The 26,229-nt window shown below is 38.6% G+C and overlaps 2 protein-coding genes across 7 annotated transcripts in view; one reads left to right on the forward strand and one right to left on the reverse strand.

Moving 5' to 3' along the window:
• The window catches only part of Crb (cell polarity complex component crumbs), a 54,305-nt gene extending 30,370 nt beyond the window's left edge, over window positions 1-23,935 (forward strand). The window contains exons 2-19 of one of the 5 annotated variants that reach the window (XM_076770225.1): window positions 3,519-3,889; window positions 4,569-4,749; window positions 5,711-5,878; window positions 7,184-7,511; window positions 8,249-8,709; window positions 9,791-9,972; window positions 10,094-10,247; window positions 11,007-11,471; window positions 12,610-13,345; window positions 13,559-13,961; window positions 14,164-14,619; window positions 14,813-15,565; window positions 16,229-17,060; window positions 17,333-17,702; window positions 18,034-18,346; window positions 19,051-19,368; window positions 21,624-21,722; window positions 21,944-23,935. In XM_076770225.1, the coding sequence (XP_076626340.1) occupies window positions 3,519-3,889; window positions 4,569-4,749; window positions 5,711-5,878; window positions 7,184-7,511; window positions 8,249-8,709; window positions 9,791-9,972; window positions 10,094-10,247; window positions 11,007-11,471; window positions 12,610-13,345; window positions 13,559-13,961; window positions 14,164-14,619; window positions 14,813-15,565; window positions 16,229-17,060; window positions 17,333-17,702; window positions 18,034-18,346; window positions 19,051-19,368; window positions 21,624-21,722; window positions 21,944-22,171 (6,818 nt within the window). In that variant the 3' untranslated portion in view covers window positions 22,172-23,935. The remainder of the gene's footprint in view (window positions 1-3,518; window positions 3,890-4,568; window positions 4,750-5,710; window positions 5,879-7,183; window positions 7,512-8,248; window positions 8,710-9,790; window positions 9,973-10,093; window positions 10,248-11,006; window positions 11,472-12,609; window positions 13,346-13,558; window positions 13,962-14,163; window positions 14,620-14,812; window positions 15,566-16,228; window positions 17,061-17,332; window positions 17,703-18,033; window positions 18,347-19,050; window positions 19,369-21,623; window positions 21,723-21,943) is intronic. The other 4 variants (XM_076770227.1, XM_076770228.1, XM_076770229.1 and 1 more) reach the window with 4 other exon arrangements.
• Window positions 23,936-23,997: 62 nt separating this feature from the next.
• Endog (endonuclease G, mitochondrial) lies at window positions 23,998-26,185 on the reverse strand. Of its 2 annotated transcripts, none has more exons than XM_076770232.1 (5): window positions 25,227-26,185; window positions 24,850-24,972; window positions 24,544-24,780; window positions 24,288-24,468; window positions 23,998-24,227 (listed from the first exon to the last, which is right to left on the reverse strand). In XM_076770232.1, exons 1-5 carry the CDS (start codon window positions 25,376-25,378, stop codon window positions 24,129-24,131), a joined length of 792 nt encoding a protein of 263 aa, XP_076626347.1. In that variant the 5' UTR covers window positions 25,379-26,185; the 3' UTR covers window positions 23,998-24,128. The 2 variants fall into 2 exon arrangements, with proteins under 2 accessions (XP_076626347.1, XP_076626346.1); XM_076770231.1 differs by having other exon boundaries at window positions 24,000-24,227; window positions 24,850-25,043; window positions 25,227-25,967.
• Between the last annotated feature and the right edge of the window lie 44 nt (window positions 26,186-26,229).

Consider the following 26,229-nt stretch of genomic DNA (forward strand, 5'->3'; position numbering starts at 1 on the left):
ACAGATGTAAGAATACTACTCTACGAGTAATAATTACAAGCAACAATTATGGTGTTATCTGATTACTTAATCACAAGACATGCTCGAAAGACGCGCAACATTTAGCAATTTATTATAGAGATGGAAAGTTGTGAGTAATCTATTCAAAAACTATGCCTATTCAAATCAGGAATAATAAGGGAAGCAAATTACAAAATAATACAAAAAATTTTTTCTACCAAAGTTATTGCATATAAACTATATATTTCACGAATGAACTCTTTATAATTGAAAAAAGGAACTAGGGTTGGATTATTCACACGGAACACCAGTTTCGTTCCACCCCACCATTGCAAACATAATAATGGGAAAGTATTCATTGTTAAAGTAGGAATTAAACTCGATATAGAAATGGAAAATTATGAATTAAAGCAACTTTCGCTGGCAGGGAAAATACAGTACGTTTCGATCAACTTAAAAGCGTAAACTGGAATATGGTTTCCATAAAAAAAATGAGAAACATTCATCCTTGAGTACGCTACTTTCCTGAAAATTCTTTCCAGAACGAAAGACATTCCACGCAATGAATTACAATTTCGCTGTTACTGTTTCCTTTTCATCGTGGTCTATAATTTACGACATGCTTTTGCAAGTTGTCACTGACGACTTACGTGCAGCGGATTCTTCTTGTTAACGAGAATTCTCTTCTTCTGGTGGAATTCCGTCGTTATACTTTCTAACAGTAAACTCCTTTCTAACGTGCCGTGCAAACTCGCATTTTTCTTCTTTGTCTCATTGATCTCTCGTACGAGTCGAAGTCGTAAAGTAATAAAAATGATTACAAAGACTTTCGCACCAGGAAGTAACTTCATCGATATGTTTACGCAAAGAATAACGTTCCAACCGGTTCTACTTATAAGTTGAGTCAAGTTCAACTTTCTTATCTGCTTTTCTCGCGCCTTAAAACCTCCGAGACGTCTGTAGCTTTTGCTTCAATTTTTCTTTTCCGAATGTTAAAAATAATGTTTTAGGATTTCTAATTGGTCACGGTACAAAGACGAGTGTTATAAATCATGCATCGTTTTTTTATAAACGCGAATGAAAATTCTGCTCTTTCTTTTTCCAAGATCCATAATTTATTTTTATTCTAATCGTCGCGGAATCGTTGCAGCCATTTTTTCCGCCAGCTCGATACGCTCCGAGGGTAGACTAGACGTCTTGAATTATTTCGGAACGTAATCGAACGAGGCCAAACACGCGACGTTGACACTATCGAATTATAATGTTGCCTCTTGTGTTCCACATAGAGGCATAGAGTGGAACGAAATTCATAAACAAAAATATTAAATAATGAGTTGGAGACAAGTAACTCGTTAAATGAAAATAAAAATTTGTATTGTAGAATGAAATATTTCGCGACGAATGGATAACAATTTAATTCGTTACAGATAAATTGTTCTATATTGGTTTTATTGGTTATTGGTTATTTGACCAAATTTTTATTTCTTTTCTGTATATCAATTTATCAAACGTGCATCGTTATTTCTCTTATAAAACTGCTATTTAAAATAAAAGCTTATTTGACATTTTTCAATATATTTGTACGCTAAATTTTTAAATACTGTTATAACACCTTACACGATAGTCTCCATTGACCACAGTCTTACGCGAGCGTTTAAATACTCTCATGCATTATTTATTAGCCAGCATCGATCCTGCTGTGGATTCAGTGGACTCCATCGGCTACCATAAAAGTCCCCAATATTGTTATATTGCTAACACGCTCATTGTCCATAAAAAAAACTGCAAAAAAATATTTCTTCGCGAGATTTTCATCATGAAATTTAAAAAAAATAAATAAATGTATTTAGCATATCGAAAATTGTTCAAGCAAGCAAAGTAATCGTAAAAATTCGGTATTTATGGCAACTAAATTAGTGTTATGACACAGTTTATAAAAAATAAGAATAAAAAGGAAACCAATATTGATTGTACAAATACAAATATAAAATACAATCGGTCACCGGATAAATTACATGCAGGTCGAGTAAATACGAGCGATCCCCGGATAATTGGTTGTTTATTTTATTAATAGCCATTCGCTTTATTGCAAACAAAATATTTTCACACACGTATATCGATTGTAATCAATTGAATTGCAACGCTGTCGTACATTATCTTGAACGAAACAGGAAACAACACTGATAACTAAAATTGGGACAGACGTGGATCGATTGGAAACGCTAATGGATGTAAGATAAAGAAGACTTCGACTTCGAAAATTGTTTATGATGTATAGAATTCTATTCGACTGGATGTAAATTCTACAGACGTGGTCAAATTATTTCGATCGTGGTACAAACATGTTTTAAAAAAATCTAATTAATACTTTGCATGCTTGTTCTTTGCCTTAATTAAGTATTTAATGAAATTAGGTATACTTTTTTACTAATCCAAAACATGTATTTTTAATTTCCACAGCTTGTTGCCACGATTTTAATTAATTCTTGCCAGTTAAGTTTTCGTAATTATCCATAAATTTTCTGTGAGGATCGTATCAAAATTTTCTACAGAAGTATATTCGTGACATTTTTATCTAAAAGCTTCGTCACTTACGACTTATTAAAATTTCTTCAAATTTATTTAAAATATTTGGACATTTTCGGTTCGACGATAAAGGTTTTGATTTTATAGGAAGCAAAATTTTAGCGTGATTTATGATACTTGCGATGAAATTTGAGAGCATGCAAGCCACTTATTAGATGAACTTCCGTTATCCGAATGTTCAGCCATCCGAGCATTCTACTGTTCGAATGTTCTATTTTCTGAACAGAATATATCCTTATAGAGAATCCTGTTCCTTATTGAAACATTCTTTCGTAACGGTAAAGATGAATTATTACAACAATTTACTGTAGATAATAATAGCACACGAGTTGCATAATAATAGTACAATCGAACAATAAAAATTTCTTGCTTCTCTATTTGGAATCTTTCAAGCGTTCGTGTTATTTAAAAGAAGTTTTACAATTGGATGATTTGAAACGTAAATGGATACAATTCGAAGGATCTTATGAAACTTAGAAACTAAAAGGACGTAAAATTCATGAGTTTTAGATTTAGATTTTTAGAGCATATTGTTTCATAATACAAAAAATTATATTAATTTTTAATTTCACCGAGAATTAACTCAAAGAATTTATCTCGCTTTTAATTTATGTTCATAAATAAATTATTGTTTATAATTCTTTCATAAACAAACGACTGTGCATGGTCAAAATTCGATCGCGATTAAGCATTAAAATTAAATTGAATTAAAATAGCCAACGGGGCTGTATATTTGCATAATAAAAAATATGAAAATATTTGTAGAAAGTATGCAAAGTAAAAGATGGATTTTTAAATCGCTTTAACGACGAAATAAATTCCGCAGTGCCGCTTTCCAATTTGTTTGCTTTAAAGATATCTGCATTTGCATGAACATCTGGTAATAGCGTGGTCGCAAGGTGTGTTAAAATGTTATAAAAATTTTATTTCAGTACTGACTAGCTTATTAGTGGTCACGGACGAGGCGCCGCAAGACATTAGGCACAAAAACTACGACGAGCATCCTCGGGAAGCATACTTCAACGGTTCGTCTTTTCTCAAGCTCGGCTCCTTCGTCTCGGTGCATAGGCATAGCGGCCTGAGCTTTCGAACCTGCGATGGCGGCCAACTTTTCATGCAGAAATACAAGGACGATTCCGTCAGTCTCGAAGTCACTCCGGACGGGCTCCTCTTTGTGGCCATCGTCGATCAACAACGTTACAAAGCAAGGCTGAACGCCAGGTTGCTGAACAATGCCTGGCATAACGTGAATCTATTTTTTAGACTTGGAAATCTCACTTTAAACGCAGCTGGTCACACACAGGTAATCACGAACTCTTCGAAAATTTACAAGACCAGCCATCTTGATTTTTACTCAGAGTATTCCAAAAATACATTAACAGTGGCGGTCATTATTAATATTAGATTCTCTCGTTGGTAATATCGAATAAAAAGGACATAAATAAATTTCTATTGCAATTTTTTCGATGTATTTTCTGTTGCAAATTTATGAGACCAGCCATTTTGATTTTTACTCAGAGTGTTTCAAAAGTACACGTACAGTGGCGACCATTATTAATATTAGATTCTCTCGTTAGAAATATCGAATAAAAAGGATATAAATAAATTTCTATTGCAATTTTTTTTATGTATTTTCTGTTGCAAATTTATGAGACCAGCCATCTTGATTTTTACTCAGAGTGTTCCAAAAATACATTAACAGTGGCGGCCATTATTAATAATAGATTCTCTCGTTGATAGTACCGTATAAAAAAGATCTAAATGAATTTCTATTACAGTTGTTTAATGACAAATGCAGAATAACTTTTGTTTAAATTAAATTTCGATAGCATCAATTGTAGTCACTTTTATGTTTTGACACAATTATATCATATATTACTTTAAGAAATAATAAAATTTAGAGCTTGTTAAGGAGTTATTCGTTTATAATTCGTATTGTTCTCGTTTTTGATGCACCGTTGATCGAAAAATTGTTTGTCTAGGTAATTGCTAATGCGACTTATAATGCTGCGATTCTCACGCTACCGGACTACGACATGAATGACTCTCTCATTGTGGGAGAGGGGTTCAGGGGATGCATCCTGCAAGGCCCTGGTATACTTTTTAATGGTTCTATCAATAACGGAGCTGTCTTTGGACCCTGTCCCACGGATAGCAAAGGATGTAAGGATTTAAATATTAATCTAACGAAAATCCTAATACACTATATATCTTAGGAAAAAAATGAACGTATTTACGATCAGTCAAGAAAGTCTCCATTCATTACACTTAAAAAATCTTGTACGATACGAACGATGGAAATGTTAAAAAATCATATATAAATTATTTTCGATCGTCCGTATATGTGTACTATCGTGTTTAATGTATCAAATAATTTTCTCTGACACTTATCGTTAACAAAAATGAGTTTCGACTGGTTTCGAGTGTCCCGTCCCCCAATAAAATTACAATCTACGTAGTGTATGAACGCAGGTTAAGCGAAAATTAATCGATGCTATCAAATATTTGTAATATGCAGCTGGATAGCCCTCCTTCTCAGTAGCGTTGAGTAAGAGCAATACTTCCAAATTGATACGATTATCTCCGGAATACCTCTTGTATCGTAGCCAGTGATGGGCTGTTTGAATCTCGGCTTTAAAAACGATTCGAAGCTTTCAGAACTCTCGAAAGTCTCGAGTCTTGAAAAATAAATTTATTTATTTGTACTTTAATTTAATATAACGCCATATTATCAATTAAATAATTAAATTTTATTAATTGTAGTATCTTTTAAAAATTACTTTTATAATATTTCCTGCTTTAGAGACGATTCTATTGCACGACTATCGAAACAAAATAAATCTATCGAGTCGTGGTAGACTCAAGATTTTCAATAGTTCGAAACTTGGAATCGTATTCTAATCGATACGAATTTTTCGCCACGTAAATTCGAACCGAATCCCCATCACTGATCGTAGCCGCTTGTAAAACCGACCGAGAATTCGAGTCACTGCACACTTTCGGAGTGAATATCACGCATATTTACCTCGTTCCTCTTGTAGATTCGCAGTCACACGTGTGATTCGTGTGTACCCACTTACATAAATAGTAGATTGCATGCCAGATATCTTTACGAAACTTCCAGGTGGTACGAGCGGACTCGGAGGTGGTATAGGATCAAGCCCAATTACCACCATGGATTTCTGCCACCACGAGCCATGCATGATGCATGGCAAATGCGTGTCAAGGCAGGATCGTTATGAGTGCCACTGTTACGCCCGATATTCCGGCAACAACTGTCAAATTGACAATGGTAGACCTCGATGTCGAATACGGGGTTTTCTGCACAAATTCGAGACTAGAAATAGATTCATGGCCCTGACAAAGTAGACCTCGCAGACTCGAACTACTATTAAGGTAAATGCACCAGTAGCGAAACACGTTCAATCTTTTCTAGCGAATCGCTGGAGTAACATAAAAATTATTTAGAACGGTTGGCAAATTAAAAAGACGAAAGTTACAGTAATTGGCAGTTTTTGTTGAAATAGTAAATACTTGGAGAAAGTATTAAGAAAGTGATATTTAATGGAATAAAATGTTGAATTCGAATAAAACTTGAGCAATAAACGACAAGCTACCATTTTTAGCCAGGAGCTTCTAATTAGAGGTAGAACCAGTCTGCAGACAACATTTCGTTGAGAGCATCGCGATTACTAATGCTAATTTCTTAAATGTATCCACCGCTGGTGCAATTACCTTAAATCGCGTTGTAATCGTTTCTCGTTATTTTTCCTTTCGCCTAAGCAAAATAGTAATCGTTTAATAACGAGCAGCAACGAACGATCGCTCGGCCATGAATTCTCTCTTTAGTCTTCGTGGATGTTGTACGACATTTTCTTTCGTTAATCTCTCTTTTCTATCAGCTTGTGGAATCCTATAAAAACGCTCGTAGTTGTTATTGAATAAAATTACTTTAGCCTGCAATTAAGAGTAGACGTTGCATGCATAATTATGCGGTCGACCTTTCGGAACGTTTGCAAATGTCCGTACGCACGGCATTCCGTGCTAGTGCTCGATCGCATTGAACGTATAATTTTAAATCATGGGAGCCTGGGCGCTATGAATAACGGGACACCATAACTTCGCATAGATTTCATCGTTCTATAATTTTCCATGGCGACGCGCATTCTGCTAATCTTTCTGTTGGCTGCTTTTCTCGACCCTCTGCACTCGGTAAATCGTTCCGACGCATCGGTCCGTCAACTCATTGATTAAAAAACAATTTACACCGAGTGGAATGGGTCAAACGTTGGTTTAATATGGATACTATATTTTTGCATTACCAGAGTTGGGCAAACTTTTCCGTTTCGTTTCGAAATTAATTTACGTCCCATTCGTAAAAGACGTAAATTAGAATTCGCCGAGTTGCACAAAAATTCGCCCAATTCTGACCTTTCCCGATGGCTCGTTTCTTCTTTTAACCGGCATATAGGTGTCTGGATGTTGGGATCATTGGCGTTACACATGGTTTTGCACTATCATTTGGTTTTTAAGACACTCTTTTCGCTGAATGTATCGCAACCGTCGCTGGGCCATCTAAAACGTCTAATTTTATCAGGTCCACCGTGCCTGAACGGGCCGTGTCGAAACGGCGGCACGTGCAACGAGGACCAAAAAGGAGATTTCAGTTGCACTTGCAAACCTGGATTTACCGGAACTTTCTGCGAATCGCAGCTAGGCGTGCGACTTTGCGAGCAAAGTCCGTGCAGAAACGACGGCGTCTGCTTGGCGCTCACCGACACCGAATACAAGTGCGAGTGCTTACCCGGATGGACAGGAAAGAATTGCGAGACCAATTTCAACGAGTGCTCCTCAAATCCTTGCAGGCATGGCGGAATGTGCATCGACGGTATCAATAATTATACCTGCTTATGCGATAGAACGGGGTACGTCTACTAAGCTCATCGTTATTCTTACTTTTTTTCAAAATAAACCTTCTCACAAACACACAGACACACATAATAAGTAGCTTTATCGTTCGCTCAAAGAATATTCATTGGTTTTGTATTGGTAAAGAAATCTTGCTGGATCATAGATTATACAGTAAATAATGAATAGAATTAAGAAAATGCAATTATAGCTCATCAGAAATTATCCTAAGCCTGCTAACAAGGGGGCTTTACAGTCGTGGAAATTGCTTTTGAAAAGGTAGCAGGTGCAAATTATAGTGTGTACCTAGTATCAAAAAACCCTAATTCTTTACAATTAAAATTAAGTTTATTTCGTAGAACATTTTCCTAAGACTTTACAGCTACATTAATACACATTGTTTGCATTTTTGAATCATTAAAATCCTTCAATCCGTCCAGAAGTTATGATTTTTTAAACATACGTATGAAATTTCGGGGAAACATTTCAGGCCACACGGTATATTTTCAATAATTTTTTTTTCTCGAAAGTGGGTAGGATTTCTGTTCACCAAAAATGATTGTAATTGACCCCCGCGATCGAAAAGCACCTATCTTTTCAAAAGCAATTTCCATGACTGTCAGGTCCCCTCGTAAGCAAAGATCAACTAAAAAAATAACGAAGAAATTTCCAACCTATCACGATCGTTTGAAATCAAAGTTTCGGTCTCGTGGACGATAGTGCCGTGTTAGAATTAATATTGTTTCCGTTGCAGATACGAGGGTTTAAATTGCGACATCGATATCGACGAGTGCTTAGCGAATCCCTGTCTCAATAATGGAGTGTGCTTCGATAATTACGGCGGCTACATTTGTCATTGCCCGAACGGTTTCGAGGGTCAAAACTGCGAGCTGAACTTGAACGAGTGCCTGTCAAACCCATGCATGCACGGCGGGGATTGCGTGGACGACGTCGGTTCCTATCATTGCACCTGTCCGCCCGGATACGCCGGACGACACTGCGACCTCAGAAGCTTATGCGAAAATGCAGCATGCCCGCCTAACAGTATATGCGTGGAGGACGCCCACGGGCCGCAGTGCGTCTGCAACCCAGGATTCATGGGCAATCCTCCGAATTGCACTATCAATTACTGCGCCAGCAATCCGTGCGTCAATGGAGGGACCTGCACGAGCAACAAGGACGGGTATAATTGTACTTGCCCGCCAGAATGGAAAGGTAAGCGAGGAGCAAAGTACGTTTAGCCCAAGTACATAGTCAAAGCGTTAACAATTTTCGAGAAACGATATGAACGCGATAAAGAGGAACGTTGGAACGACTGTCGTGTCTGCTGGAAACTAATAGATATAAGAACTTATTCTGGAAGGCACTCGAGACGCGTTTGTGTATCATGTACGTTCAAGATTTTGGACGGGGATCCTGTAAACGACCTAGTTAATTAGCAAATTCTCTGTAGAAACGTGTTCCCACACCAAAGCCTTATCGATCAGTCTTGAGACCGACTTCGTCCAAGTACATAGATACTACCCAATCTTGGTATATACCATATACTGTTAAATAATACAGGAACGATAAAGAAATATGTTAGACCAATTCCCATGATCAGTTAAAAGATATAAGAACTTCAGACCTTGAATGTTTGAGATCAAACCCTTAACGAATTTCTTCACTGTAACTAACTTTCATTCGAGTCTTCTGTTCTCCGAGCTTCGCTATTAATTTCTGTTGTTGAATGTTCTCTGTGTATTCTGTGTTTCTTGTTAAGTGTCGTCTATCACCTCTCTAATTGGTGGTCCGCCTGTTAAAATGACAACACTTATCTGGAGATGCGTTCGCATACAAACGTCCTCTAAACGACCTAATTAATTAACAAATTCTCTGTGGGAACACGTTTCTCCACCAAAGCTTTAACGATCAGTCTTGAGACTGTGGCGCTGCTTCGCTGTCGTGGAAAACGAGAAAGATCGTAGGAGGCCCTGCCTTAGACGCTGGAATATTAAATTGGTCGGTCGAGCGCTTGCGAGAGACTTAAGAGCGTAGCCCTCTGGTGGCGAGTACGAAAGCTGACGCCACAAGATCAACTTCATCCATATGTACCATATTGTTAGTCAATGCACAATACAGAAACGATAAAGGAATTAGACCAACCCTCGTGGTCAGTTAGCTGTCATAGATATAAGAAGAGACTGTTGCTTCCAAGCAGACCCTGAACGTATGAGATCACCGCTGTAATTAACTTCACGTGACGTTAATGTTAAGTGTTTGTTTGATGTTTTGTGCATCGTGTGTCGTCTGTCAGGAGCTACCTGTCAATCGTCCGCCTCGGATTGGTGTCCCGCCTGTTACAACGGTGGCAGTTGTATCGAAACGCGTTTCGGTATCATGTGTCAGTGCCCGAGATTCTGGACGGGACCCCAATGCAAGGATCCGATCACCTGTCGCGATCTGCCCTGTAAGCAAGCTTCCGCTTGCCACGACTATGTGAGTGAGATCTTCGCACACGGCTATTGCATGCAACGTTCGGCCGATTAATCGACCGTATCGCGTCGAATGTATCTCTATGTGGCATCTTGCTTTGTTTGTTGTGTCTCGCCCCGTACAGCCCGGCGGCTATTATTGCACCTGCGAGCCAGGATGGACGGGCCCCGAGTGCTCCATCGACGTGGACGAGTGCTCCAGCGATCCCTGTCGTAACGGCGGCATCTGCATCGATCAACTAAATACCTACTACTGTCAATGTTTCCCGGGATACACTGGTAATCACTCCGACTTGGCGATCACTTCTATTTTTGCACGAAGCTTTGCTTTTTTACTCTATGCCATACTCATGTCGCTACGGTCAGATACGTGTTTGCGCCTGATCGATCGCCAAATTGTCTGCTATTGGGGGGCCAGATGTTGACACACAAGCTGAAGAACGCAAATCCCCTCCACTGTTTAGGTCCTTGGCTTCGTGATCGACTCACCCAATAATAACCAAGAACCTGACAAGTGGAGGGAATTGCGTAGATCATGTGTGCTGCCACCTCGTCTCCTTATAGTATTGTCTACTGTTCGTCCACGAGAAGTTGACAAGTGAAAGAAATGCGGGTTTGATTGGTCCCCCACTCTAGCTTAGCATTTGGCGAGAGTGGAGAAGCACTCCCCTCTGTCCCTTGTAGCATCTCACTAGCCAACTCCTCGCTGACGCACGGTACGTTCGAACGTGAAATTGAATATTCTTATTACGTCGTTCATTAAGTCCTGACGTAAATGACGTTGACGTAAAATGCGTTTATATTTTAGCTTGTTAGAAGAAAACGTTCTGACATTCTCGATCTCTCGACTGAAAACGTTTGAAAATACCTCCTGGTCTTTAACTTGAAAAGAACGACGACCCTTATTAACCTTTTCTAATTCAAGAATTTTCTTTGATACGAGCGATTAGCAATTCCCGATTTAATTCTTCTCGATTACGAAGATACGTAAATGTTTTCCCCGATCGATTTTACAAAACGAGCCGTTAATGCAAACAGGGAAGAACTGCCAGATCAACGTGGACGAGTGTTTATCGCAGCCTTGTCAGAACGGCGGCACGTGCATCGATCGGATCAATGGATACACTTGCAACTGCACCAAGGATTTCATGGACGAGAATTGCGAGCGCGAGTATAACGCGTGCGCGATAAATCCTTGCCAGAACAATGGAAACTGCACGCTGATATCGAGGTCTCGACGCGAGTTCGTTTGCGAGTGTCCGCGAGGTTTCGAAGGCAAAACTTGCGACATCAACGTGGACGACTGCGTGGACGTGATATGCCCGGACGGGAAGGTCTGCGTCGACGGGATCGCCGGTTACGAGTGCAAATGCCGCGAGGGTTACAGAGACCCTAATTGCACCCTTATCGTTGACCATTGCGCGACGAAACCTTGCAACAACGGCAATTGTATCGACCGCGGAGAACTCGGTTTTGACTGCAACTGCACCGACGGCTACGAAGGTAAGAAACCATTTACGCGATTAAACAAACACGTTTTGAACGACGCGTTTATAGTTAAATCAGCGATTCTTAATCTGGTGTTAAAATGAGATGACAACTGTCCCTCCACTCTAAATACTAATTCATTATTCTTATTACCACCGACAGAATATTATTCGTGATTGATAATCCACTGGCAAAAGTTTTCTACTCCCTGTACGCTGCTAAAATTTTTTCTATAGTTTCGCGAGAAACATTTTGCATTTTTAACGCGGTCTGTCTCGTCCAGAGATCTGGATTTTTCTCGACGCCTCTAAGTGCATCTTCGACCCCAGGGATTCGAACACGTACGTCCTGAGTTTATCCTATCAGACGAGGAAGATCCAGTTTCTCTAAACCGACGACGCATTGAAGAAAATGGACTTTCAGAAGGACATCGTCTCTGAGAAAATGTCTCCCGATAGAGAGATTGTTTATGAAACTTAGAAAACTCTTGTATAAAGTATGAGAGAACTTTTTGCAAATAACTTTTTATTACCAGTAGTTTACTGTCTACAATTGCTTTCAATATGTTTGAACTTCATAGAGAAAACGTGTTTATACTGTCAAAAATAAGATATCAACACCTACGATAGTATTGAGTACCCCGTTTTGTCCAACCTTCTTCTGCAACTATTTCTTTACTTTCAATGGGAGGTAATTCTTATATCTCACAAATGAATTTGCGTGCTACAGTAATGATTCTTTAAATGAACGTGATTCGTAAGTTAAACGTTTCTAATGATGCATTCGTTTGTAATTATATACCTGTGTCAATCATTTTGGGACTCATTGTACAGCAATTATTCTTAAAATGAATCTCAGAAGTTGATTCGTAAATTGATCATTTTTACCTCTCCCAATTGAAGGGATCTTCCTTGTGCATAAATATTTCGCCACCGCTGTACGAAAGATGAACGCGCCAACCCCGGAGCGATGTTCATTTTAAGAATCATTACTGTACTCGCGCAATTCTGACACTACCCAAGTACCCAGGCGAGTATCATCGATACAAGGATTAATTTCTAGCGCCAAATTCCACGCCAACCATTCGCGTTACTGTAAAATCGATCCCGTAAGTTCCAACGCGACTAATTATTATATAAATCGAAATTCGTAGGGAAATTTTGCGACGAGGACGTGGACGAGTGCGAGGAAAAAGGCAGCTCGCTGTGCAACAACGGAATCTGCGTGAACAAGGACGGCAGCTACAATTGTTACTGCCGGCCTGGTTTCTCCGGGGACCATTGCGACATCAACATCGACGAGTGCTTGTGCGGACCGTGCAAGAACAACGCCACGTGCATCGATGGAATTAACACCTTCGAGTGCCAGTGTCCGCCCGGTTACTCGGGCAAAACCTGCGACGTGGACGTGAACGAATGTGAGAGCAACCCATGTTTGAACGGGGCGTCCTGCGTCGACGAGATCGCCAGCTACGCGTGCATCTGTTCCCTGGGTTTCCGGGGACTGAACTGCGAGATAAACATCGACGATTGCGAGCCCCAACCGTGCTTAAATCACGGCCGTTGCATCGACGGTATAAACAATTACACCTGCGACTGCAGCGACACCGGTTTCGAGGGGGCGCGTTGCGAGAAAAACATCGACGATTGTCGGTCGGAGCCGTGCAAGAACGGCGCGCTCTGCATAGACGATATCAAAAATTACAAGTGCCAATGTTACGCCGGTTACACCGGTAAAAATTGCGAGACCGACGTAAACGAATGCGAGAGCTCGCCGTGCCAATACAACGGCACTTGCTTGGAGAGATCGAACAGAGAGTTATATAAGAGCGACTCGTTGACGTTACCGTCGATATTCAATCAAGAGTTCAGCTACGCGAACGCGAGCGGGTGAGTGGTTGAATTTAACCCTCCGTTGCATAATGCGATCGGGAGAACGCGATTAGAAAAATGTAAAGCTCGATTAGGAAATTGCAAACTACGTTAAACGTTTCGACGTATTTTCTTTTTTAATAAAAAAAAAAAACGTTAAATGCAACAGAGGGTTGGAAACGAGGAGACAAGGAACGTCGTTCGATCGAAAGGTTTTAATTTGTTTTTCAGGTACGAGTGTTTGTGTGTGCAAGGCGTCACGGGGAAGAATTGCGAATTAAATATTAACGAGTGCGATAGCAATCCATGCCAGGCGGGAACCTGCGTGGATCGTATCGGGGGCTACACCTGCGAATGCGACGAGGGTTACGAGGGCGATCATTGTCAGCACGACATCGACGAATGCAAAAGGTACACGCCGTGCGAGCACGGTGTGTGCACCGACGGAAGAGCCGATTACACGTGCACTTGCGAACCGGAGTATGGCGGGAAGAATTGTTCGGTGGAGCTGATTGGTTGTCAAGGAAATGCCTGTCAAAATGGCGGCACTTGTTGGCCGTATCTCGTCGACGAGACTATACACAAGTTCAACTGTACGTGTCCGAACGGATATCACGGGGAGATCTGCGATTACGTAAGTTTTCGTAGTACGTACTGTGCTCACGCGAAAAGAAGGCTACGCTGTGTTGACATCCCCACTACCGTGCGCTTTGGCCATTATTGGTCGATATCTGACTAACAGGTACTAGAATGGGGATGTCAACACAGCTTCTTTACACTTTCAACTATAATCGATAGCATTTCTGTTTCTATCTATGATTTTCTTTTTGTTTTAGGTAACGACAATGTCCCTGAGCGGGAGTTCGTACGTTCTGGTGAACACTACTCGCGACGAAGGATACGACATACAGTTCCGGTTTCGAACAACCCTGCCGAACGGATTGCTCGCGATCGGGAAGGGATCGACGTTTTATATTCTCGAACTGGTGAACGGGAAATTAAACCTACACTCGAGCCTCCTGAACAAATGGGAAGGAGTATTCATTGGTAGCGGTTTGAACGATTCCACCTGGCAGAAAGTATTTGTGGCGATCAATGCCACGCACTTGGTACTCTCGGCCAACGAAGAGCAGACGATTTATCCTATAAGCTTGAACGAGGGTTCCAATTCCAATCACACGTCTTTCCCAATGACCTACGTCGGTGGTACCACTAGCTACCTACGACGATTGACCCACGGCCCTTCCTTCTTCGTGGGTTGCACCGAGGATGTCGTTATTAACGGAGAATGGGTATGTTATAATCTAGAAATTAAAGTAGCCAAGGAATACCAACGTAAAGCTCTGAACTCTGCGACCGACATAGCTTCGAAAAACAGTAGTGAGTTTGAAAATTAACCGTGCAGTAGTACATTCAAACTATTTAAATAAAAAGTCGAATGATTTTTCCAGATAATTATTAAATCACGAGGAAATGTATGTTTAGGTATACTCTGGTACCTCGCTAAAGACCGTGTCCATGGAGGACGTTGAACCAGGCTGCCCCCGAGAGGCTCAGTGCTCGCCAAATCCTTGTAAAAACGGTGGCCACTGCACGGACAGATGGCGCGATTTTTCCTGCAAATGCGAACGACCGTATCTTGGCCACACTTGCCAATACAACATGACAGCAGCTACGTTCGGATACGAAAATATTACGAACGGATACGTGACCGTGAAGGTGTCCGACGTAGCCAGAAGATCGGTCAGATCGATCGTCGATATCTCTATGTTCATTCGGACGAGACAAGACAGAGGCGACATATTTTATTTAGGCTCGGAACCGAGTCAACAGACGGACTTCAAGCCTCAAGAGAAAACTTATATAGCGGCTCAGTTGGAAAGTGGCGAATTGCTCGTTAGAATTCAATTCAACGGCACGGAAGCATACACGGTCGGTGGCGTGAAGCTGAACGACGGAAACAACCATCTGATACAAGTGATCAGAAACGTCACGTTGGTCCAAGTGAAAATTAACGGTACCGAGTACTTCCGGAAAACTATCAGCGCGTCCGGCCAATTGAACGTAACCGTTCTATATTTGGGAGGTTTGCCACAAGCGTCTAGGTACATACGACAAGTCGATAATCGTCAAATAGACGTACCGCAAGCTCCTCAAGTTAACTTCAAAGGCATCATTCAGGATGTTCAGATATCGAACGGTATTGAAACTATGGTCGTCGAATTCTTCCCTCTGAAGGTACAAATTAATTAAACCTAACAGGAAACTTTAATATTTTTTATATGCATATCGCCGCACATTGTCATCTAAATTTATATCATTATTATGAAGTCATTAGCTATCTTGTAGGTGGATGTATAGTTTTTTTTAAATGGAATCATATATTTTGCATTACACCAATCAACGTTCTTGATATTATTTACAAAAAAGTATTAATCTAATAATATTAAAAATCGAAATTGTGATGGAAATTGAATTGTGAAATCTAAACATTTAAGAACGGTTAAACTAGAAAAATAAGGTCTATGCTGAGTCTCAGACTACAATGGCCAATATGACAGATCGTATCATCATCGACTATAATAAAATATCACCAGATACATTATACAATATGAGTGAATCGTTAATCTATCTAAATGGTCGTGAGATTGAATCTTTTCTGTAAATAAAATCATTATCAATGTTAACAAAGGAATGGTAACTTCCTAATTAAAATTAAAATATCTCCTAAACTAATGATTTTCTTAACATAAATAGGTTAATACTTTTTTGTAAAGAATATCAAAGTGCACAAAAAAGATGTGCTGCTCTCGAAACTAAATACTAAATCTAGATGACAATATGTGATGACCCGCCCAAGTACATCGAAATATCGATAACATTCTTCGTTTCCTGTTACAGGCAAACGACATTCCGCCACCGATACAATTTGGTAACGTAACGTTCGATTACGACAAAGTGCTCGAGGGCGTAGTGTCCGACAACGTCTGCGTGAGCAGTCCGTGCAACCACAACGGAACCTGCCACGTCACGTGGAACGACTTCTGGTGCCAGTGTCCGCGCGGATACACCGGGAAGACTTGCCAGGAGATGGAGTTTTGCCAGCTGCAAGATTGCCCCGCCGGATCCAAGTGCCAGAACCTCGACGACGGCTACGAGTGCATCGCTAACGCCACTTTCGACGGGGTGTCGACGTCCTTCACCTACGTTTACAATCAGGTGGAGGAGAAGAACGTGACCGATTCGACGATCGACACCGTACAGATTACCTACCGATCGAACACTGGCGGCACCCTGATGCACATCGTGCCCCACGTGGGCGATCAACATTTCACGGTTTCCGTTTACAAAGACAAGATCACGGTATCCTGGCGCTTGGATATGCAAAATCAAGGAATACTGACGTTCGCCAAAGCGGAAGCCGACGGAAACTGGACGTCCATAGTATTGAGATTGAACAACAACTCCATGGAGTGCGGATACGCCAACTCCAACGAGGAGGTTGCGTCCCACGTCAGCCCGAATTTCAGTTTCTCTTTGTGGTACGATTTACTGGTCACTGGAACCGTCACGTTGGGCGGGCTTGGTTCCACCTTCTCCGACAGGCACAATTACGTGACCGTCGGTTCCAGTAAACAGATACTGGAAAATAAAAGCGGCATACAAGACAATTCGATAGAATTCAACGAACGTGTATTGACCACCGTCTCACCGCCCCATAACATAATGTCAGGTAACGTTGCGATCGAATTTTATTACTTTTAATTTTAGCATCGTTCTATTTTCTCTATTTTTTATTTTAACACAATTTCAGCTACTGAAAATTGATACAGTAATGTCTATATTATATGATACAAAGATTTCTTAGATCAGTATCTCTTCACTTGCTTAATATTATTTGTTGTACATCTCCTGTTCGAATAATTGGATATACAACTAATATAATAATCACGTTCGAGGTACTAAAAATAACAAATCTAAACGTTGGTCGATTTTAATTTTCAGGAGAAGCTTTCAAGGGATGTTTGGGCGAAGTACGAATCGGAAGCATGCTGTTGCATTACTTCCCGTACGAAGAGGTTTATCAAAACGCGAATTTCACGCCCCTCGAGTATCTGTCGCTAAAAGAGAATAATTCGACGCACCACGAGAGCATCGGTTGTCAACTTTGCTTCGACGTGGACTGCAAAAACGATGGTTACTGTCTCGACAAAGCGAACAGCTACGTTTGCGAGTGCCCTCCGGGTTACACGGAGGACGATTGTTCTTTCAACATCGACGAGTGCATCGGCAACAAGTGTGAAAACGAAGCCACCTGCGTAGACGGAATTGCTAATTACACGTGCGTGTGCAACAGCGGATGGCAAGGATGGTTGTGAGTATATAAAACACTCTATTTAACAAAGTTATATGTCTGTTTGCTTATCTAACATACCGAAGATTATTAACGCCAGAACCACCAAAGAAATTAAAACGCAATGGAGATAAGTGTTTATTCGTACTCTTACAGAAAATTATGGTAAATTTTTTACAAATTTTATTAGAAATTATCAATGGATCATTTTTACTGCTTTGGTAGTTCCAGTGTTAAATCATTGAACATTCTTTCTAACGCGGTTTATATTTAATTTGCGAGCCTATTTTTAGTTTAAACGACCACAATATCCGCTTTATTTCTTTATTTATCGATCTTATCTTTACGCTAGATGCGACAGCGACATCAACGAGTGCGTGCCTCTCAATCCTTGTCAGCACGATGGAGTGTGCTTAAATCTTCCCGGATATTTCCGATGCGAATGTCCAGATCAATTTACTGGCGAGCTGTGTCAGAATCTACGTTTGATTACCTGCGAGAACGAACCGTGCAAAAACGGTGATTGCACGAACATCGTGAATCCGCAAACTGGGGATAATTTCACGTGTACCTGTGCGACGGGTTACGAAGGTTCGCTTTGCGATGTTCCTTACTGTATCGGGCGAAAGTGTCAAAATGGCGGCAGATGCGATTCCACGTACCAGGTTCGTATACTATTAATTTCTTGCTAAGTATTATTTTTAATAAACTTGTACCTGTTTAATAATAACACATAACTTTATAGTCGTTATCGTATTAATCATAAATAGTTCGTTAAAAGGTTAAAGCCACTAATAAAATTTAGTCGAAAAATTACACAGTTAGCAGACGAACTCGGTCATAGTTCACAGTGTAGAGGCACATCCGTGAAATTGGAAAGGTCGAACAATGCATACGGATTTCGCGGCAATTGTCGAATTCAATCACAGAACAGCGATTCACAATTTGCATTTCATTGCTAACAAGGCTGTGGGGTGTTCCATTTGTTATCAGAGTGATTACAAGGGATAGAAAATTACTTCGATCGAACTAAAATTATCTTCGTCCAATACTATATGCAAACGGAAAATGCAATACAGCGAATCTTGGATAACCGCAAGAAACATGAGACTGAATTTCAATGGCATTATCCGCTACGAGTTGTTAAAACATCGAAAAACAATTACTGCAGAGACAATCGTTCCCAAGCAATTAAACCGATTATATCTTAAAATATCGAAGAATGAAGCTAACGAATCACGAACGCTGATTCTTCGATATAACGATGACAATTATTCGATAATTGCATACTTGTTTATTCGCTATTTTTTAAGAATATTGATACGATTTTGAACAGAATTATTCGTAATGTATTGCTTTGAATTGCCAGACACCTCGTTGCGTCTGTCCACCTGGTTACTCCGGACTTTATTGCGAAATTAATATCGACGACTGCGCCCCGGATGCTGAAGGAAATGTACCGTGCAAGAACGATGGGAAATGTTACGACGGCGTAAACAATTTCACCTGCGACTGTACCGATACTGGTTACACAGCGGCAGATTGTTCTTACGACATAGACGAATGTCAAGATCCATCCACAGACTGTGGTCACGGACGATGCGAGAATTTACCAGGCACCTATCAGTGCATTTGTGATCCGGGTTATTGCGGATATAAATGCGGAATGGTGGATCCCTGTAGAGGGGTACTATTCTTTATCGAATCTTTCTATCGTATAATAAGTCAGTTCGTGCGGTACTTAACACCTCATTACAAACATTCACTACGTAATATGTTAACACTTTACCTACCAATAGCTGTTGACCCTACAGAGTAATTAAATCTACTAACATTTTTTATCTTCATGACAATCGATCGATAAGTTACCGGTCGATAAGCATTGACGACAGAAAGCCGATTAATAACACAAAAGACGTATACGAATAGACCTTTCACCTTATGGACTTTCGTCCTGTTCTCATGGATGACGGTCAGTTGAAAAACTATTTATTGAATTAGTATTTATGGGCAGGCAACTGCAGCCTGGGGGTAAATACATGTGAGTTGACTAAAGAAGGGATTAAAAAATGCAATTTTCAAACGACCATAACTTCGACAATAACGAATGTATTTCATTGAACATTATTTCTGAAGTAGAGCACATGGGCACCTACAAAAAAGTATTAGACAAAATTTCCGTAGTACGTCAAACAAATTTATTAAAAATCAAAAACGAATTTTTAAGGAAAATGGACAGGGGGTAGGTGCCTAAATTTTTCGGCGAATTTCAAAAGTTTCGAATCGCTCTGGAAAAATTATTTTCGATTGCAGGGATCAATTACAATCATTTTTGGTGAATAGACATACCTACGAAATCCTACGCACTTTCGAGAAAAAAATTCTTTACCAAAAATATAATTTGAGGCCAGAAATGCTTCCTTAAAATTTCGTGCAAATCTTTAAAACGTCATAACTTCTGAACGAATTGGACGATTTTAATGTTTAAAAAAGCAAACTACGCGTATTTTGATGGAGAATATGTAGCAATTGCAAAAATATTCGAAAAGTTGACCTCTGACCTAGCAAAATGAGAAAAACCCCATAAAAATGGTCCAATTTTCAAACAGCCATAACTCCTACTATATTGAATGTATTTCAATGAAACTTTTTTTTTAAGTAGAGCTCATGGGCACCTACAAAAAAGTATTAGACAAAATTTCCGTAGCACGTCAAACAAATTTATTAAAAATCAAAAACGAATTTTTAAGGAAAATGGACAGGGGTAGGTGCATAAATTTTTCGGCGAATTTGAAAAATTTCGAATCGCTCTGGAAAAATTATTTTTGATTGCAGGGATCAATTACAATCATTTTTGGTGAATAGACATACCTAAAAAATCCTACGCACTTTCGAGAAAAAAATTCTTTACCGAAAATCTAATTTCTGGCCAGAAATGTCTGCCCGAATTTTCATGCGAATCTTTAAAACGTCGTAACTTCTGAACGGATTGGACGATTTTAATGTTTAAAAAAGCAAACTACGCGTATTTTGATGGAGAATATGTAGAAATTCTAAAAATATTCGAAAAGTTGGTCCTTGACCTCGCAAAATGAGAAAAACACCATAAAAATGGTTCAATTTTCAAACAGCCATAACTCCCACAATAGTGAATATATTTCAATGAAAGTTTTTTCTGAAGTAGAGCTCATGGGCACCTACAAAAAAGTATTAGACAAAATTTCCGTAGCACGTCAAACAAATTTATTAAAAATCAAAAACGAATTTTTAAGGAAAATGGATAAGGGGTAGGTGCCTAAATTTTTCGGCGAATTTGAAAAATTTCGAATCGCTCTGGAAAAATTATTTTTGATTGCAGGGATCAATTACAATCATTTTTGGTGAATAGACATACCTACGAAATCCTACGCACTTTCGAGAAAAAAATTCTTTACCAAAAATATAATGTTTCTGTAATTTTATTTTCTGTCTCATTTCCTCTTGCTTTCATTTGTGTAATCTGTTGGTAATGTTGCGAGTGACGCGAACATAGTAATTGGGCTCTAGAGTCCCATAATAATGGGCCTAAAAAATACATTGGATGTGATGTCTACTCGTATACTTCGTCTATGATTAATAAGCTACCGGTCGAGAAAGTGTTAATTGTCAAAGCGTAAATTTTTTTTCGAGACCAAAACTTTGATTTTAGACAATTGTACACTGGAGTACTTAAAATCCTATTCAAAAGTTTCTTTAACATCTCAACTTGAGAACGAGTTATTTTATTTCCAGTGTGAAAAGTCCTATCGCCCATATATGGATATGGATATCTAAACGATTAAATTTGACAATTTAGTACAATATCATATTGTTTATATAATGTATTAAGAAACGCGAACAGACTTGTTAAACGACCTGATATAATACGTTTTCCGTTTTGCTATGTAACGTTACCCCTTTCAGCAGGATTACTGTCAAAATGGCGGCACGTGTAAATGTGGCGACGACGGTGGTTATAAGTGTCATTGCACACCGCAATATACCGGACAAAATTGTACAGAGGTATGTTCTGATCATGACTTCTCCAACTTTTCTACATTCGAATTAAGACCTTCTTGATAATGAAAATAGAGGATGATCTGAACTCGTAGATATTTTAATTCGATTAAAATCATGTGTATTAATAAAAAATTAGAAGTTGCATGAAAGGGCACTCAGAAACCTGTGTCGAAAGCTACACCGATTGCAAACCATCGACCTAATTTTGAATTTTTCTTATTCAGACGGAGAACTTTTTGGGAAGTCAAGCGCTCGACATAGCTGTGATCGTTGGCCCTATCGTCGGGTGTCTCTTCCTCATTGCAGCAAGCTCTTTGATCGCGTTGTTCATGATGGCTAGAAAGAAACGAGCGACCCGTGGAACGTACAGTCCGAGCGCTCAAGAGTTCAGCAATCCGCGCGTAGAAATGGACAACGTGATGAAGCCGCCGCCGGAAGAGAGATTAATCTAAAAAAAAAAAAAAATTTGTTCCGCGACGATGGGACACGGTATGGTTGGTACCTCGTCGACGAATCCTAGTCTTTTCAGAATACGCATACTTGCTGCAGTATCTGTCGATCGGAGCAATGGGATCTGCAGAATTACCCTCTCGATAGAACTGCTTTCGAACGGCGAGCAAGAAAATACATGTTTCATCGCGACTTCTAGTCCACGCTTCTTATTATCGTGTTATCGGGCCGACCTAAGGAATCAAACGAACAGACGTCGGATACGATAACTGATCGTTGGAAGCGTCTGAGAGCGACGCTGAAGAGGAAACACGATTAGGGCTGCTATCGTAATTACGGCTTCGGTTATCGGACGGAAACCAAAATCATTGAACCCGCGCGTTAAAATTACGAACGATCGTAAAAGGATGATTTCGCGTGAAAACGAAGAGAATGTGTTATATATCACGTGTTTGCATATCGAGTAAAAGAGTGATATGGACGAATTGTGCAACTACACAAAGTGTACTTAAAGCTCCATTAAGTGTCCTTAACATACAAGCAATACTCGAAAGAAGCTCCTAAGCAACGAGACCCGTCCATTTTAGTGCCTAATTTACCCTACTTAAAAAGAGATTTTATTTATAAGCAGTGAATACGAAGAATTTGAAGGTACGCATTCCAGAAACGCGTTTAAAACATTCGAGTGCGTATATTTGAGATCTCTCGAGCATAATAGTATTCATTACTCTTATTCTGCTCACTAGGTTCAAGGCAGCTGACGCAGATACGTTACGAATTATTAATAGCGTAGTTACATTACGATTTATTGCGAAGATATCGGAATCTTATTTGTAAAAAAAATGTCTAAAGGTTGTCTATTACAACCTAAACGGTACTTATTGTCGGTGCGTTTCCACGTTTCGCATTATCGCCGCGCTTGTTAATTTTGTACATAAACTAGGCTATAAGTTGAAGAAATTATTAACGATTCTACCACTAGCATTTTATATAAATATAGTATTTAATAACGAATATTATTTGGTACGTAATTATTTACTACCACGACCAAAGTAATAGCGAGAATTTTTCTCGTCTGTTAATATAATTGATATAGAGCCGTAAAAAAAAATCATCTTTCAATAGGATTTAGCATGTTAATAATTATAGCATGAATTCTGATTCTTTGTGGAAATAAAAGACCTGTATTATTATTATTATCATTACTTTTAAATACATCAACCTGGGTGTAGTATTTTTCCGATGTATAAAATCTAAATTAATAAGGGTACGTATTCATTGTACCGAACCGTAATATCGTAGAAACAAAATTTTTAATCGAAAAATATATCCGGGTACCGTCGTCGTGTATCGAGCATGCTTACTTCACGCATGTTAATATTTAATAAATATAATAGACTCGACGCGTTGACCTTATATTTGATGTAGTAAATGCTGTATAGTGTAATGTGGTGTCCATCAAAAATATGCAAAAAAATCTATTATGGGAATAATTTAAATTCAAAATGTTACGAATAACCATATTACACTATCGAGCTATAAACAGTAATATTCGTTAAACGTATACTGTAAATTGAATATCATCAATGTTTTCTTCAAGACTGAAATTTTGGGTACTAAGAAGAATACATACATACGTGTGCATGCAATTTTCACGTACTTATTTTGTGACAAAATGTGACAACATGCAATATATGTGGATCAATAATTATAATACTTTCAACAATTGAATGTACAAAAACCAATAAAAATTAAAATACTTAAAATGTTTCATTTAGGGTTTCATAACATTTATGTACGCATAATAACATACAAACATTACTTTTGGATTATATACAAAAACATATTTATTATTTTTCGATAACATGACTAGAAAGATGAGAATAATATTTACATATATATTTTATTTTTACAAAATCATTTGCTTCTATTTCTTCGTTGAATTGTGTAAAATTAACATCAACAAATCTTCTTTCCATTTATTTTGATCAATTTATCGCGCGAAATTTTGTCAAAAAATAAAAGTCCGGCAGCACGTTCTACGCTCTCCGGTGGTACCTATTAAAATGTTTATATTAATATCAATGAACTTATAATATTCAATGAATAATAATGTACCTGAAAATTTGTTAGAGGGGTATTGTCAGCTATAGGAGTATTTGGCATTACAAATGCTTCCATTTCTAATGTTGAATCGTGTGTTTCTACAACAACTATTTTATAAAAATGAGTAGGTACTGCTACATGATTTGCACCAATAACTTCGTAACGCACATACTTCTTTCCATCTGCTTCTCTCCTGTAGTGTTAATGTATTTACATTATTTATTTAATCACCAAAAGAAATAAATAAGACATTGAGACCTCTGCTTACTTTGGCAAATATAAAGGTCCTGTACAAACATACACATTCTTATGAACATTAGTTAAATTTCTAATATATTTTTCTAAACTATTCCAAGAATCCCTATTAAATCCTACACCCACTTGTGGTGCCATATTTGACAGAAAAAAAGTTTGTTCTATATGACGTTGTTCGACTTTATGATTTCCAGCTGCTGCTAAATGTCCACGATCATATCCACTACGCTTATAATCGCTGTTCTCTGCTCTAATCCCCAAAAAATTTATCAAAACATTAATTTTTAAATACTTACCTTTAGTAATTATAAATACTTACCTGAAATATGGATGTATACTTGGATCAGGTTTAAATTCACATTTGCTACGTGATATTTCACTGTTGTGTTTTAATCTGTCTTTAGTTAAATGTTCAAACACCCAATGAGCCACCCTATTCCTTCTATCGTACGAAAGTACAAAATCATCGAAAGATCTAACATTGTCTAACCCAGGAAAACCATACTTCATAATCTATTGAAATATGAAAATATATTCTAATTTCTGATACATTTTAATTTCATATTATAAAAGGATATACGTGTAATATTAAAATATCCATATAGGAAAACTTATATAGTGTCCATCAATTTCAAATAGTTACTCGCATTCAATGTAACGTTGGGGTTACGTATAATTTAATTAACGTTAACTTACTTCAGACACTCTTGTAGTTGACAATTTTGAACCCATATCTGTTTCGGTTTCCGCGGGAACGAATGCAGTGGCTGCAGAAACTGTTCCAAACAAAGGTAATCCAGGCATGTTTCTAATGTTTCTATCACGAAAAATACTCGTTTTGTTGTCATCTTTTTCTCTATTACACTGTTGTTTTTGTTCCAAATATGTATTATAGTACCAATAACCGAATCCTACGTTGGCTAGACAACTCAGATTCAAAATGTATTTCATAGAACCCTTCATTTTTCAATCATTAAAACTTTAATTCATAAAACTATTCAGTAATTACAACTACGCACAGGTTATTGATTGTTTATGCAGTTACACAACTGCACATGCACTGATAACATTGGCAAGCCTCGATAGCATTTTATGGGACACTCTGTTTCGCATGCGCAAAAAATCTAGCCCGTTTGTTAACAAGGTTAGGTATTAAATAACTACTCTTTCGCTACCCGGATAAAAAATTATTCACTTTTTCGCGTAAATTTCGAAATTACGATTTAAATATGTGTTATCGATATCAGGCAACGTTGATGCCTATAGAGCTCCAATCTCCATTATAATTTTCATGTCACTCACAACGTTACCAACAGGCTACAGGAAACGATCGTAGCGCTTATTATGGTAAGAAATGAAATTACAGGAATTCTTTTATTCTTTAATGAAATGAAATTAATCGCGCATTGCTATTTCCGTGCCAAAACCAAGTATTGATTCAGAATGAAATTATACTATAACACTATCAACTATAAGAATCAAAACTAAGTATAGAGAGAGTTACGATTCGATCTGATGGAGAAGCTATATTTATACTAAACTATACGAAGAAGATCGCAGCCATTAGCTCATATTATTTGCTATGTAATTAATTATTAAATAATTATATTATACAGTAACAATCGATAAAATTAATTACATAGTAAATAATATGACCCAGGTCTCACCACGTGGAGGTTGCTGCGAATGGAGACCCTCC

This window comes from Colletes latitarsis, chromosome 8 (genome assembly GCF_051014445.1).
Source record: "Colletes latitarsis isolate SP2378_abdomen chromosome 8, iyColLati1, whole genome shotgun sequence".
NCBI classification, from domain to species: domain Eukaryota; kingdom Metazoa; phylum Arthropoda; class Insecta; order Hymenoptera; family Colletidae; genus Colletes; species Colletes latitarsis.

What these genes read in the sequence shown, in the direction of transcription:
- Endog (XM_076770231.1), bottom strand. Translation starts at nt 25,493, where the DNA reads ATGAAGGGTTCTATGAAATACATTTTGAATCTGAGTTGTCTAGCCAAC. An exon ending in CAACTACAAGAGTGTCTGAA is followed by an intron (nt 25,044 to 25,226) that starts GTAAGTTAACGT and finishes ATATTTCAATAG; the next exon opens with ATTATGAAGTATGGTTTTCC. An exon ending in AGTATACATCCATATTTCAG is followed by an intron (nt 24,781 to 24,849) that starts GTAAGTATTTAT and finishes TTTGGGGATTAG; the next exon opens with AGCAGAGAACAGCGATTATA.